The sequence below is a fragment of the Prionailurus bengalensis genome, chromosome D4, assembly GCF_016509475.1.
Source record: "Prionailurus bengalensis isolate Pbe53 chromosome D4, Fcat_Pben_1.1_paternal_pri, whole genome shotgun sequence".
Taxonomy (NCBI): domain Eukaryota; kingdom Metazoa; phylum Chordata; class Mammalia; order Carnivora; family Felidae; genus Prionailurus; species Prionailurus bengalensis.
This window is the reverse complement of record NC_057359.1, coordinates 10,343,673-10,359,798: the sequence shown is the minus strand read 5'-3', so window position 1 is coordinate 10,359,798 and position 16,126 is coordinate 10,343,673. Positions and strand designations below refer to the sequence as shown.

The following is a 16,126-nucleotide window of genomic DNA, read 5'->3' as shown; positions in this document are numbered from 1 at the left end:
GCTCTGAGATGATGCGAACCCAAGAAGCCGGGCACCTGCTCTTGGCAGCCCATCTGCTTACCTGGACACAACAGTACAGATTCTGGTGTTTCTACCTCTTCATTTCTGCCTTGCATTTTATTTGTTTTTTTCCCCATGGACCTCCCCCCCCCCCCCCCCGACCGTAAGCCTTCATCACAGTGTGTTCCCAGCTCTTAGAACAGTGCCTGGTAAATAGTAAGTGACAATAGATAGATGGATGGATGGGTGGATGGATAGATAGGACTAAGATTGCTTTTATTTATCAATATTGTAAGCCGAATGTAGGAATACCTTTTTATTTGGTTGGCCCGCATTTCACACTTGGGGGTTATATCATTCCACTTGGCCCCCTTAAATTTAAACTCTGCGCCTGCCTTGGTCTAATCCACACACAGCGTCAAGACAGTCTTTACTGATGCCTTTTAACCTTTAGCACGGGGCTGGGTGTGCAAACTAAGGGTGACTATAAGTAGACAAGATGCCCCGGTCCGGCGCCTGAGTCTGGTGGCCTCTTAGGTGCCCAGCCATCCTCCTCTTTTCTGACCACCCCTTTCCTCCAGCTGCACCAGTAGCCTCTGCCCTGGCTCTTTATCGTCTACCTCTTGTTGTTTAACACTCTGTCATCACTTACCTTATCTGAAAAACTCAGCCCTCGGTTAACTCCATTCTGTTTTGATTAATGATTCACATACTATCATATTGTTCTTGTTCATAATATGCTTTTGTAACTGATCTCAATTAGCGTTATGTTTAGGATGTTTGGCATTTATTTCCCAGCGAGACTATACCTCCTTTTATTTCTTACAATCCTTCCTCCTACTCTTCTTTCCACTGAATAGGACCATTTTCTGCACCCAATTAAGCTTTTAATAAATGCTATATAATGAAGGCAGAGGTAGTGCCTGGATCAGTCTCCACCACTGGATTTCCAGACATTTAGAAAATTCTTGTAAACCCCAGGGACAGACCTCTGATTCCAGAATATTTAGTTGGAAACTGTTACTTTCAGGATTCCATTTGCAGACATAGACAGCGGTTTTTGGCTATATATAAGCAGACATAACCCTGTTAGTCCCCCCACCCCCCACCTAAAGAGTTTTCAGGCAGTTAAGAGTCTCTTTATAACCCACTTAGAGATTTTTTTAAAACTGTTGTTTTTATACTTTCCTAATTACTCTTGAATTAATGAAACTTTTATAATAAAAATGTTTTATTATAACATCTCCCCAGTTAATCATTTAACATTTTTCTTCTTTTCAAGATCTGGCCTTTATTTATTTTTTTTAATGTTTATTTATTCTTGGGAGAGAGAGAGACAGAGCGTGAGCAGGGGAGGGACAGAGAGAGAGAGAGGGAGACACAGAGTCTGAAGCAGGCTCCAGGCTCTGAGCTCTCAGCACAGAGCCCAACACGGGGTTCAACTCAGGAACCATAAGATCATGACCTGAGCTGAAGTGGGATGCTTAACTGACTGAGCCCCCTAACTGCTCTGGTCTTAATTTTTTTGTGGTAGAGAGACTGCGTATCCATTAGAATTCCATTTAGCTCCAAGTAACAGAGACCCAACACATCGAATAGCTAAACAGGAGGGAAGTTTATCTGTCTTTCACATAGAAGTATAGAGGTGGCTTTCCAGGGGTGGTATAATAGCTCTGATCCACAAAGCTCTTAGATACCCAGGTTCTTTCTAGCACATTGTTCTTCCATCCGTACATGTGTGAACTCATGGTCCAGTAAAGCTGCTAGTGTTCCAGTCATCACATCTCTATTCCAGGCAGCAGGATGGAGGAAGTAACAAGAAAGGGCAGAGAGCTATTCCTGTGTCCTGTAAGGGAGGTTCTGGGTGGGGCGGGGGGGCGCTGTTTCATAACATTTCTGCATATGGACATACTAACAGTAAAAGAAGCCAGGGAAATACAATCTTCATGTATGCCTAGCTAAACCAGGAGTTCTTTTAGTGTCAAAGAATGGAATAACACAGGAGCGCCTGGGTGGCTCAATCGGTTAAGCGGCCGACTTCACCTCAGGTCGTGATCTCACGGTCCGTGAGTTCGAGCCCCGCGTCGGGCTCTGTGCTGACAGCTCAGAGCCTGGAGCCTGTTTCCGATTCTGTGTCTCCGTCTCTCTCTGCCCCTCCCCCGTTCATGCTCTGTGTCTCTCTGTCCCAAAAATAAATAAACGTTAAAAAAAATTTTTTTTTAAATAAAAAAAAAAAAAAGAATGGAATAACACATATTGGGGAACATCTAGCTGTCTTTGCCATGGTTGCCCATTCATCCCCCTCCCAAATGAATTTTCTCGGAGTTGATTCCAATATATTTCTCCTGCTTTCCAAACAGTGACTTATAAATCTTTTTAAAAAGATGAATATGTAGGTTGTAAAAATTTATAAAATATGAAGAACAACATACAACCACTCATGATTCTACAGTGTAAAAATAACCACTGATGGGCGCCTGGGTGGCTCGGTCGGTTGAGCGTCCGGCTTCGGCTCAGGTCATGATCTTGCAGTTCGTGAGGTCAAGCCCCCCATCAGGCTCAGCACTGGTGGTGCGGAGCCTGCTTGGGTTTCTCTCTGCCTCTCTCTCTCTCTCTGCCCCTTCCCCATTTGTGCTCTCTCTCTAAATAAATAAATAAACTTTAAAAAAAAAAAAACACTGAAAACAGCTTCATGGAAGAGCTGTCTTGAACGCTATGTAGAACAAACAACTTCTGTCTACAGAGTATTAAGATGTTCTTAAAAATTCATTAATACTGTATATTCCGGGAATCCTTCAGTAAACATTTTTAAACATCCATGTTGTTCTCCACATCTTACTAATTGATGTATATGATTGGCAAGGGGGAGCAGTGAAGGAAATTTTTAAAATTAAATTTGTTGCTCTTGGGGCACTTGGGTGGCTCAGCCAGTTAAGCATCCAACTTCGACTCAGGTCATGACCTTGCAGTTCCTGAGTCCCGCGTCCGGCCCTGTGCTGACAGTTCGGAGCCTGGAGCCTGCTTCGGATTCTGTGTCTCCCTGTCTCTGACCCCTCCCCGCTCACATTCTGTCTCTCTCAAAAATAAAAATAAAAATAAACATTAAAAAATTTTTTTTAAATTTGTTGCTCAAGATACATGAAAGTCTAGCACAGAGGGATAGGATATACACGTGTGGAAAAGTTGGGAAAACATTCAGGGTCCTATAAGTGCCATATCTGTGGTATTGTATGTGAAAGCAGGAGGCAAAAAATGACCCTGGGTATCTTTATTTAACTGTAGAAGAAATACACAGTGGACAGTAGGTTATAAAAATGACACCTTGAGAAACACGGGTTGTTTTTTTAGTTGCTGGAGGATAAAATTTGGATTAGAAGTCACTTAAGATAGTCTGATTTAAGCAGTATTAGGAAATGATCAAACCTTAACGTGGTTGAATTCTAACCTTTCCTGAATCCCAGACTTAGAAGTCCAGAGTTCATTTGGGGGATAATTCAGTGTGCATTTAAGAAACGACTAAAATGAGCCGGGCAGTTAAATTTCGCTGAAAAATGTGATGTGTTTGGTTGTGTTCCAAATCTTAACATTAAATCAGTGCATTTTATTTATTTTTTTTTTAATTTTTTTTTCAACGTTTATTTATTTTTGGGACAGAGAGAGACAGAGCATGAACGGGGGAGGGGCAGAGAGAGAGGGAGACACAGAATCGGAAACAGGCTCCAGGCTCTGGGCCATCAGCCCAGAGCCTGATGCGGGGCTCGAACTCACGGACCACGAGATCGTGACCTGGCTGAAGTCGGACGCTTAACCGACTGCGCCACCCAGGCGCCCCAAATCAGTGCATTTTAGAAAAACGTTTTTGAAAAGAACACAAAAATTACCTTTTTCTACTGCAGATGGGTAAAATAACCATGTTAAGAGATAACACAGAAAAATCTAGGAGTTAAACCAAAGTATTGATATTACCACTAGGTGGTGAGAGAAGAGTGACTTTTTTCGTTCTTTAAATGGCCTGTACGGGATTTTTTTATTTTTTATTATTTTTTTTAATATAAGCATGGACTACTTTTGTAGCTGGGAAAAGGTGGGGGGTGGTGTTTGTTTTTGAAGAGCTTTTCATCAGTGGCAAAGGCGCGGTTGAGATTACTACTGTCAAAGGATAACTGCTTGTCACTGGTTATGAGCCCAGTGCTGAGATTTCCCGCAGGGGACAGTGGCGCCCATTGTGCCTGGAACTTCCTCAGGTGACCCAGGCCCCAGGCTGCTTAGTTTCCACACCGGCGCACAAACTCTTCGGGGACGAAGTGGCTGGTACGGCGGACACAGAACCTCTGTGTGGAGAGGTTTCAATTGCCGGCTTTATTTTTATGCCTGGCGACGACTGGAACGGAGAACCCACATTTGCACAAGCTGCCGGTTTCCTGTTTTCATTAAGAAAGCAGGGAATGCCGAGCAGCTGAGTGTGTGCGGGGGGCGGTGTCACCGGAGCCGGAGGGAGACTTCATTGGCGAGCACCGGGCCTATGGTGTCTGCGCGTGGCCGGGCGAAGTGTGCACGAATGTTGAACCTCTTTTCCTTACGGGGTGAAGACCGATCGAGGGCGCCCGAGGCAGGGCCGGGCGCGCTGGGAGCCAGCTGGTGAGCGGGGCGGCCGGCGGGGGGCAGGCCGGCGGGGAGAGAGGAGAGGGGGCCTGTGGGTGTGCGGGGACAGGGGAGCCGGCCGGCGGGGAGCGGAGCTCAGCGGGCGCCCGGCGGGTGGGCGGCGGGCGGCGAGCCTCAGGCCGGCGGGGAGCGCGGCGCCGCGGGCACCTGGTGGCGGGGCGGCGGGCAGGCGAGCGGGCCCGGCGGGGAGCGGAGCGCGGCGGGCATGCGCGCGCGGAGCTCAGTCTCCGGCCTGGGCACCCGCTCCCCGTGGCCTGCAGGAGCGGTGGCCCGGTTTTAGAATCCCCCGATCCCGTTGGTCAGATCTGCCTGCTTTTTCTGGACACCCGAGCCGGCGGCTTCTCTCTGCTTGTGGAATCGCAGACAGTTCTGGAAACAGGTCGGGCTGCATATTTTGAGCGAGCGTGTTGCCCGTGTGGAGTTAAAAAGGAAAGAAAGAGGGAAGGAAGGAAGCATTCTGCTAGCGTGAGCCCAAGTATTCGGGTGCCGGCTCCTCATCAGCTCACCCCGAGGTTAGAAAAGGATTAAAGCTGAGCACCTGGTTCCAATAGAATTTCCACGTTTTAGAAATGAAATCCAGTGTCTAAATACGAACAGGGAGAACAGCTTAATATTGTTTTAAATCGGGACAGGAAGAATACATAACCTTTCTACTCCACTGCTTGGCAGCCTTTTCGTACTTTTCTTTCCAACTTTTCAGAGGAGAGAGGAGGCAAAAGGTTTACTCAGTGCCTTCACCCTATCAGGTGCAAATGCCCAGCAGTGATTGGACTAGGAAGGACAGGCAGGCAACCCAAATTTTTATAAAGTGAACTGGAAATGCTTGTCCGGCAATGTGGTGGGTTTTTACACCCAGGATAGGAGCAGGGGTACACGTGGCTTGCATTTTCACTCATTGGTTTTGGGATCTTTCCACTGCTCAAAAAAAAAAAAAAAAAAAAAAAAGCAGAGTTTGTTATTATGACTCTAGGAAAACACATTACTTAATCCTGCAATTTAAACAAACAAAAACGGCCTTGCTTTTCTATTTGAAATGCACAGCTCAGGTCAGCAGCAAGGTCTGTGCCTTGAAAAGTTCTTGTGTTTCCTTTTCTAAATGTTTGGTTTAGCCCCAAGTAGCATTTACTGAATGCCACATGATCCAGTGTTTAGAGTATAGGTTTGCTTTTATTTTCGTTCTCTTCTGCATCTGTTTGGACGTGTTACAAATACAAAAGGAGGTGTTCTTGGGAGATCGAATGTTTTGTCCAAAAGAAATCCAAGAGAGAAAAGTTCTCCGTTTGGGACAGGGGTGGTTAAATGGGAAGGCACGAAGAGTTGAAGTCTGCCTTCTGTGTTCTTACACACATGCTGCTAGAGTTAATCACTCATTGCCCCTGGCTTTCTCAGCAAGGAAAGGGTCAAGGCAAATTGTGATCTTGTGGTGGTGGTCGGCACTGGGGTGCTTTCGGCCACCATTTATTTTATTTTATTTTTTTTTATGAAATTTATTGACAACTTGGTTTCCATCGGCCACCATTTAGAAAGGCTGCAGTGTCTGCAAAAGACCAGTGGTGGGGAGAACTCACGTTCCAGGCTTCCTGGATCTGCACCGATGTGGTCCTTTATTCTAAGCGTTTTCACCTTTGGTGCCTCATAGTTCACTTTATAAAATAGGAGTCTTTAAAAAAAAAATTGTTTTTTAATGTCTTTATTTGTGAGAGAGAGAGACACACACACACACACACACACACACACAGAACTCGAAGCAGCCTCCAGGCTCCAAGCTGTCAGCACAGAGCCCCACGCAGGGCTCAAACTCAGCAGCCGTGAGATCAAGGCCTGAGCCGAAGTCAGACGCTTAACCAACTGGGCCACGCAGGCACCCCGAAAATAGGAGGCTTAAGGACTGTTCTCTATACCTCAGTGGCCTGTAGACAACAAAAGAAATGATCTCCTTGAAAACACAAGTCTTTTCAATATGTTCTTTCCAAAAATAAAAGTAGTTGGTAAGGACTTCATATACCCTGGGATCCTTAAAACCACAGTCTCATTACATTCTTTACCAACCTTGTGAGGTAAATATACTTGTTGTTTCCATTTTTACTCAGGGAGAAGCTGAAGTTCCCAGGGGTATACTCACTCACCCAACTGTCAGGTTGTAGATCCAGGATCAGAACAGACAGAAGTCCGTCAACTCTGAAATCACACTAGTTTGCCACACTGCCGAATATACAGATACTGGTTTTTATCACTGAGTGTATCACATGGCATTATAATACTCCCTTCTCGCTCTCCTAGGAAAAACAGATGATGTTCTGAACGGAGATCCTGACAAGGAACAGAAAGATCCTTACTTTGTGGAGACCCCCTATGGTTATCAGTTGGACTTAGACTTCCTCAAGTACGTGGACGACATACAGAAAGGAAACACCATCAAGAAACTCAACATCCAGAAGAGGCGGAAGCCGTCGGTGCCATGCCCGGAAAGCAGGGCCGTGCCCGGTCAGCAGGCTGTGTGGACTTCCACGGAATCCCTCTCGTCCTCCAACAGTGATGACAACAGGCAGTGTCCTCACTTCCTGGTAGCCAGAAGCCACGTTACGTCGACTCCCATCCCAAGGCCCCCTGCCCCTCTGGAGACCTCACCCCCTTTCCTTACCGTCCCAGAAAGTCGACAGCTGCCACCGCCCTCCCCTCAACTCCCAAAGCACAACCTTCATGTCACCAAGACGCTGATGGAGACCCGGAGGAGACTGGAACAGGAGAGAGTCACCATGCAGGTGGCCCCGGGTGAGTTCCGCAGGCCCAGGCTGGCCAGTTTTGGAGGCATGGGCTCCACGAGCTCGCTCTCCTCCTTCATGGGTTCCGGAAACCACAATCCTGCCGCGCACCAGCTTCAGAATGGATACCAAGGCAACGGCGAGTACAGCGGCTATGCCCCAGCCGTGGCCACCACGTCGTCCATGGGGAGCTCCATCCGCCACAGCCCCCTGAGCTCGGGGATCTCCACGCCAGTGACCAACGTGAGCCCCATGCACCTGCAGCACATCCGCGAGCAGATGGCCATTGCCCTGAAGCGCCTGAAGGAGCTCGAGGAGCAGGTGCGAACCATCCCCGTGCTCCAGGTGAAGATCTCCGTCTTGCAAGAGGAGAAAAGACAGTTGGCCTCGCAGCTGAAACACCAGAGAGCGACAGCCCAGAACGACGCGTGCGGTGTGAGGAAGCGGTCCTACAGTGCGGGGAACGCGTCGCAGCTGGAGCGGCTCTCCAGGGCCCGGCGCGGTAGCGGCGGAGGTGAACTGTACATCGACTACGAGGAGGACGAGATGGAACGCGTGGAACAGAGCGCGCAGAGCATCAGGGAGTTCCGGCAGCTCGCGGCAGACATGCAGGCCCTGGAGCGGAAGATCCAGGACAGCAGCTGCGAGGCCTCCTCGGGGCCCCGGGAGGACGGGGAGGGCCGGTCCGTGGCTGTGGGTGCCGACGAGACCATGGACCGCGTGGTCGTGTACCGCAGGGGCTCCGCGTCCCGGAAGGACGCCGCCGTCGGGACGGCCACCGAGTCGAGGGACTGTGGGGTCGGTGTGACAGAGGCCATGCTTGGCGTGACCACGGAAGCGGACAAGGAAATAGAGCTGCAGCAGCAGACCATAGAGGCCTTGAAGGAGAAGATCTACCGCCTGGAAATGCAACTGAAAGATACCACCCATGACCGCGAGATGACGAGACTCAAGCAAGAGCTGCAGGCCGCGGGGTCGAGGAAGAAGGCGGACAAAGCCGTGATGGCCCAGCCGCTGGCTCTCAGCAAGATGGTGGAGGCGGTGGTGGCCACCAGAGACCAGACGGCTGGCCATCACGTGGACCTGGCGGATGCCTGTGTCGGGAGCGCCGTGCAGAGGCACAGCCTGGGCGTCTCCTGCCGGCCCCGTTGTGAGAGCAGGCTCGTGGGGCCCGAGCTGCCCATGAATTGGTGGATTGTCAAGGAGAGGGTGGAAACGCACGAGCAGGGTACTGGGAGGTCCGTGGAGACGTGCGACAAGAGCGTGGGTGTGGAAATCAGCGTCTGCGAAACGGGCAGCAACACGGAGGAGTCCGTGCACGATCTGTCGCTCCTCAAGACCAACCTGAATCTCAAAGAAGTGCGATCCATCGGCTGCGGGGATTGTTCCGTTGACGTGACTGTCTGCCCCCCGAAGGAGCTCACGTCCCGGAGCGTGAACACGGAGGCCGCTGGCCAGGTGGAGGCCGCTGTCATGGCGGTGCCTCGTACCGCGAGCCGGCACACCAGCACGGTTTGGGAGCAGGTGGACCGGGGCACCAACACCGAGGTGGTTACCCTTGCGGAATCCTGCACCAGCACTTCCCTCAGCACTTTGGACAAGCAGACCAGCACTCAGACCGTGGAGATGCGGACGGTGGCCGTAGGAGAAGGCCGCGTGAAGGATGTCAATTCCTCCACCAACACACGGTCCATCGGAGTTGGAACCGTGCTCTCTGGCACTTCTGGGTTTGACAGGCCGTCGGCCGTGAAGACCAGAGAGTCAGGCGTGGGGCAGATAAATATTAATGACAATTATCTGGTTGGCCTCAAAATGAGGACCATCGCCTGTGGCCCTCCGCAGTTGACTCTGGGGCTGGCAGCCAGCAGGAGGAGCGTCGGCGTAGGAGATGGGCCTGTTGGCGAGGTCACGGAGAGCCCCCTGCCCCAGGCTCCTGCTGGAATGGTGACCGGCTTGGATCACTACATTGAGCGTGTCCAGAAGTTGCTGGCTGAGCAGCAGACACTGCTGGCTGAGAACTACAGCGAACTGGCAGAGGCTTTTGGGGAGCCGCACTCACAGATCGGCTCTCTGAACTCGCAGCTCATTAGCACCCTGTCCTCGATCAACTCAGTCATGAAGTCCGCAAGTACGGAGGAGCTGAGGAACCCTGACTTCCCAAGAATGAGTCTGGGTAAAGTCACAGGTAGGTGGGTTTCTGAGGGAGCCAGGGAGGAGGGAGGGTGGGAATAATAATGTACTTCCAGGAGGTGTGGGTCTTTTTAATTGCTGGAACTATTTTTTTTGGAACCGTGGAGAGAGCTTTAGAACGGTAGTGCGTAGCAGGAACACCCATAAGCAGCAAGAATCAAAACCCAGAAACAGCTCTGCTGATTCTCGTTGTCTGATGGTTTCACTGGCCTCTGGCTGAGGACTGTGGCCGGGAGCAGAAAAGCAAGCTAGCGTTGGCTGGCCTAGTGGCTGTCTTCTGGGACGCACCGGTTTGCTACGACATCTTCTAGTTACTTACTTGCTCATTTTATACAGGACAGCCTGAAAAAGTCCCACAGTTTGTAATCATAGTTACCTGTATGTGATCAGTGACACATACTGGCGTAAAATGTTTCTCATTAAAACTTTTACCAAGGTATGGAGCGCCTAGGTGGCTGTCAGTTAAGTGTCCCACTTTGGCTCAGGTCATGATCTCGTGTTTGTGGGTTTGAGCTCCACATCGGGCTCTGTGCTGACAGCTCAGAGTCTGGAGCCTGCTTGGGATTCTGGGTCTCCCTCTCTCTGTCTCCCCCACCCCCACCTCCCCATCACGCACATGCGTTTTCTCTCTCTCAAATAAACAAACATTAAAAAAAAAAAAGCTTAAAAACTTCTACCAAGGGAGAGCGATTCCATGAATTCACTTGCTAATTCAGCAAGTAATGATTGAATTCCTACTCCATTCCAAGCACAGTTAGAGGCTTCTGTCGTCACAATGCTTACTTTCCTGTTGAGGGCACAGGCAATAAACAGTAGACCTGAAGGATGTCAGGTGATGATCCGTGCTATGAAGAAAAGAACTCCAGTTATAGGGATAGTGAGTGGAGATGGTTGGGGCCGGGGGGGAGGTGGGGGGGTGGGGGGGAGCTCTTGGAAATGGGGTGGTCCAGAAAGGCCGCTCTGATAAGGGCGTCCGCAGCCCGAACTCAGAGAAGAGAGCCTTTCCCGTGGTTCATTTTGATAGGTGCTTACATTTTTGTCTTTCCCCTCCTCTCTTCAGGGGGATTCCTGCTCACCCCAGCTTTTCTTTAAATTGAAACTAATTGAGAAATTACCCCAGAAGGTTTTAGGACATACGGTATTTCCCAGCAGGCCTCGTTAGAAGGACTTCCCTTTGCCATGTGTCTCTAATTGTGCATCTTATCATCATAGGACAGGGTTCTGTTCCTGGTTTTCCAGCTCTCTCACACCAGCATGATCTGGGGAGACATGATCTGGGAGACCCTTCTTTACCCTCTATTTGTAAAATGGGAACAGAAGGGCACCCATCCTGTAAGGCTGCCTCTGTATTCACTGCGGGCACACGGTGAGCCCGGGATAAGCCTTTATTGTCATTGGTGATGGTGCTAACCGTGTGTGACCCGTGTGGCTTCTTTTGTTGACACGCTGAACTGTATTTGAGGTTTGGAAAGCTACTAAAAACACACTCTTGGGGCCCCTGGGTAGCTCAGTCGATAGAGCGTCCAGCTTCAGCTTAGGTCATGATCATGCAGTTTGTGAGTTCAAGCCCCGCATTGGGCTCTGTGCTGACAGCTTGGAGCCTGGAGCCTGCTTCAGATTCTGGGTCTCCCTCTCTCTCTCTGCCTCTCCCTTGCTCTCACTGTGTGTGTGTGTGTGTGTGTGTGTGTGTGTGTGTGTGTCTCAAAAAGAAATAAAACATTAAAAAAGAAATTAAAAAAAACCCATACTCTCTACTCTGACTAATGCTTCAGGTAAAATGAATGTTAATGCTTCAAACGGACTGTATGGTGTGCATTTAATTTGATATGAAAACATGTATTATAGACTGAATTGTAAGTAAACCATTAACAAAAATTTTTAATTCTTTCCCTTTACAGTCAAAAGAGTAATGATTAAAATAGGCTGAAATAGATTGCTTTTATGTGTTCCTAGGTTTTCACTTTCAAACCTGAATTAATGTTAGTTTCTAGTAAATGTTCTATGGAAGAGATAGCTTATTATAGAAGAAAAAAATTGAACATGGCAATGACAGCTGATGTGTGGGGTTTTTGCCTTTTAGAATCAAGCCTAGTAAATGTACAGAGGGGTCATTTTAGAGTAAATAGGATTAAAATGATAGGTGGACTGAAGCAGTCTTAAGTAACTAATAACATGTTTGTTTCTACTTCTTTTTAAAAATCATGATGTCAGATGCGAAGTCAAAATAAAACTCTTAAATACCTCCAGACACAGATGGTACAATGCATCATCCATTATAAGAACATTTTCCTGCCAGCTTCCTCCCTCCTCCCCAAACTGGGGTTTCTATTTCACATTCCTGCCAAAAATATTTAGTTGTACCCTTGCAGTCACCCGCCTGACACCGTGAGCATCAGGAACAGGGAGAAGGTTTTGACATCCCTGTTTAGATCTGACCCCGCAAACGAACACCAATTTAATCAGCTAAAATACAGGAGACCTACAGCATTTGAACAAAAGTATGAATCTTTTTAATAGCACTTATTTGGTCATAGTGGCAGCTCCCTCCCAGCACACAGGAGCAAATTTAAAGTGCTTCTGGGGGCGCCTGGTGGCTCAGTTGGTTGAGCATCCGACTTGGGCTTAGGTTGTGATGTCGTACTTCATGAGTTTGAGCCCCGCTTTAGGCTCTGTGCTGACAGCTCAGGTCCTGGAGCCTGCTTTGGATTCCGTGTCTCCCTCTCTGCCCCTCTCCTGCTTACACTCCGTCTCTGTCTGTCTCTCAAAAATAAATTAAATGTTAAAAAACATTTAAAAATAAAGTATTTCTGTAATTCACATCACATTTGTCTTCTAAAGTTCTAGTGAAGAAGGAGTCCGGTTAGGGACTCACCCAGAGCATTAAGCTTCTGTTACTCGTTATTGTTATATGGACTGAAAAATAAAGTAGCTTGTTACAGTAGAGCTTTTCAGCACTTGCAGGCTGTGAAGAGTGAAGACGTGTCAGAATCACTGGGACTTACCGCGGGCTCTGTAGGATACAGAATATTGTTCACGCCCAGTCTAGAATACATTTCATGTAGAGCATAGGCATTTTTTCCCCCAATGAAAACAATGTGGAATTTGAGTTTGACATCACCAAAAGAGCATAGAAATGATGCCTTACATGAACCTAGTACTTTACTTTAAGAAGTTAAGTTTGGCTCTGAAGCCGGACATTCTGCGTTCAGATTCTTTGCTCAGCCACTAGGACAATTTGTCTTTGTTCCTTCGTGGGGTTGAAATGAAGATTTAATGAGTCAATAGGAGGAAAGCTTCTGGAATAGTCTGCAGCACAGAGTGTAAATGATCAATAAATGCTGGCTGTCATTGCTGTTTTAGTACTTCCAGAAATGGAAATGTAGATACGGAACAAGTGGCCCAAATGCAAATTGTACAAATGGCCTTTTGTTTCTAATCCAAGTTTTTGTCTTCATAATTCTGGCCGTCACCTTCTTCCCTCAATTATTATGCCTCCCCAACGAACAGTTTTACCAAGATAAAGATACCGGTAACAATGGGAAAACACAAAACAAACAGAATAAGTGTTCAATTCTGAGTCGTTCAGAGTCTGCGTAAAAGCTAAAGCTAAAGCCTAAATTGAATTTTGTGTATTCGTGCCCAGTCCAGAGACTTCTCCATTTTTCTAGGTCGGAGATTGGAGGGCATCACTTTTTCACAGTGAAAGAACATTCTTTTTTGTAGCCCCATAATGCCTAACACCCCGATTCAGTTTTTTAAAATTGTAACTGAAATATGTGCTCATAGCAAATTAACAGTTCAGGAAGAGCACAAAATAAAAAGGGAAAGTCTCCTCGTGCTCTCTTGGGGTGACCCCTGTGTGGTTGGTGTATACAGGTGTGTATGTGTGTGGCTCTGTATTTTAGAGATGTAATTTCTTAACAAAAGTTGAATTGTACATACTCTATTTTTCACATAGAAGGTCACCAACATTCTTCTAGGATTCAAGAGACCTTGTCATAATTTTGACGCAGCCCCCATTTGTTGATGACCCAAGATGTTCTGTAAAGCGCTTTTTTTCCTCAATGTGTCTTTTTGAAAATTTTAATTCCAGTGTACTTAACATATAGTGTTCAAGTAATTTCAGTTGTACAATATAGTGATTCAACAATTCAATACATTATTCAGTGCTCTTCATGATAAGTGTATTTTTTTAATGTTTATTTATTATATTTTTGAGAAAGAGTGAGCAGGGGAGGGGCCAGAGAGAGAGAGAGAGAGAGAGAGAGAGAGAGGGAGACAGAGAATCCCAAGCAGAATCCGTGCTGTCTGCAAAGAGCATGGTGCAGGGCTCAATCTCACAAGCCGTGAGATCATGACCTATGCTGAAATCAAGAGCCGATGCTTAACTGACTGAGCTACCCAGGTGCCCCAATAAGTGTATTTTTCATTTGCTTCACATATTTCACCGTCCTCCCACCCACCTCCCCTTTGGGAACCATCTGTTTTCTATATTTAAGAGTCTGGGTTTTTTTGGTCTGTCTCTTATTTTGTTTGTTCATTTGTTTTGTTCCCTAAATTCCACGTGTGAGTGAAATCATGTGGTATTTGTGTTTCTCTGACTTACTTCACTTAGCATTATACCCTCTAGCTCCATCCACGTTGCTGCAAATGGCACGATCTCATTCTTTTTATGGCTGAATAATATTACATGCTGTACATAAGCCACATCTCCTTTATCCAGTCATCAGTTGATGGACCCTTGGGCTGTTTGCATAATTTAGCTGCTGTTGATAGTGCTACAGTGAACATCGGGGTGCGTATATCTATAAAGTCCTTTTTGATTGCTGGTAGTGTGAGTTTCATGTACTTCATATTTTGTCTCTGAGCAAATACAAACAAAACTCTAACAGTGGAACTTAACTGCCTGCCGCGATTCACAGAAAACTCAACTCTTATACTCAGAAGAACTGCTTTAAAAAATTTTTTTTAATGTTTATTCATTTTTGAGAGACAGCACATGCACACGAGTTGGGTAGGGGGAGAACTGCTTTTGAAATCAGCTTTGTATTTGAACTCTTGGTTATCTTGGGTTAAAAAAAAAAAAAAAGTATGAACTTGAAATCATTCCCATAACTGTGAAAGTAATTTTGTAGAAGAGATCTGAGCCAAAGCAAAATCGGGGAAATAAAGTCGTCACAGAAGTAACTATTTCTAGTTGGTTTTATCTTAGCTCAACTAATACACCATCTACTTGTCCTAGGTCTTGGGGGTTTTTTTTAATCGCAGTTTTTTAAAATAAGTGTTACCAGAGCGTCATGTAATCCAGACAAAATGTTTCTGAAACCCTGGGGTGTCTGATGGCATGATGGAGGGAAGGTCCTGCTGACCCGGAAGTCTGAAGAGCTGACCCGGAAGTGGCTGCTCCCGAACTTGGAAGTATCGGTTGAGAGAGGAAGCCAGGAGGCTGCCATACCCTCCGGTGTCATGAGAAGTTTGGATTCGGTTTCTCTCGCTTGATGCCCTTTGAGCAGAATTATTCTCTTAACGTACCTCTTCGCCAGGCTGCCCATCAGATTCAGCTGGGAAACTTTTTTTCTAAAATTCATGGGTTTCCTGCTGCCTCCCACCAGCACCACCCACCGCCTGGTGGTGGCCACCCAGGCCCTGTTTCAGGGAAATGTTAGAATAAACAGCCTTAGAGCAAGGCCTCTTAATCTGGGGGCCATTGCTTCATGAACTGTTTTGTGTTAGGAATTTTTGTGAAGAAACTGCGTAATTTTTCTCAGATCCTCAAAAGAGGTAGCTTACGCTCAGAAAAATTGAAACTGCAGGTCTGGGACATCTGTTACAAACCTGGCGCTTAAGTACTCCAGCCCTAAGGAAAATTGTTTATAAAGGTTTAAAATCTGTCTACCACCTTTGTGAACCCATCAGCTGACACGTGTTTGAAAATCTTACCCTCTTAAACTGATGCTTTATTATTTTAAACGGGTGCTGGTGGAATGGACAGGGAACTCCTGAAACAGATACAAGTTTATCTTAGCCTATATTCTGAATCCTAAAATACGCAGTTCATTGCTGGCCCAAGCTTGCAGATTGGTAGTTTTTGAGACCTGAAGTGAGTTCTTGGATGTTCAGTCGTAAACGATGAAGTGAATATGTTGATATTGGACAGTCGTCACAGCTGTTCATTCTTCCTCCAAGCTACTAGTAGCTACTAGCTACTAGTTCATACTTCCTCCAAGCGGCTAGTTATTAATATCTCAGTAAAGATGCTTACAGCCTGCCCTGCCCCCTTGTCTGTTCAGGTCAGTTGATAGCCATCCATTCATTGCCAGCTCTATGCAAAGTGTGTAAAGTGGTCTTTGCCTTAAAGAACTTGCACCCAAATGATGTAAAGTGGTCTTTGCCTTGAAGAACTCGCAGTCCAGGTGGGAAGCCAAGATATGTATTCCAGAAATATGAATGATCACCTATGGCGCTGTGTGTTAGCCACCAAATAATGTTCAAATAGAAAGATGCTCCAAGGG

General features: G+C 47.0%; 1 protein-coding gene across 9 annotated transcripts in view; it reads left to right on the top strand.

Moving 5' to 3' along the window:
- The window catches only part of KANK1 (KN motif and ankyrin repeat domains 1), a 206,443-nt gene that overhangs the window by 166,814 nt on the left and 23,503 nt on the right, over positions 1-16,126 (top strand). For 6 of the 9 annotated variants that reach the window (XR_006294996.1, XM_043565801.1, XM_043565800.1 and 3 more), the window contains one exon: positions 6,943-9,609. Coding sequence is in view for 8 of the 9 variants with exons in the window: in XM_043565801.1 (XP_043421736.1) it covers positions 6,943-9,609 (2,667 nt within the window). In the remaining variant the exon portion in view is untranslated. Of the gene's footprint in view, positions 1-4,152; positions 4,639-4,872; positions 5,042-6,942; positions 9,610-16,126 lie in introns of those variants that run through there. The other 3 variants (XM_043565807.1, XM_043565803.1, XM_043565802.1) reach the window with 3 other exon arrangements.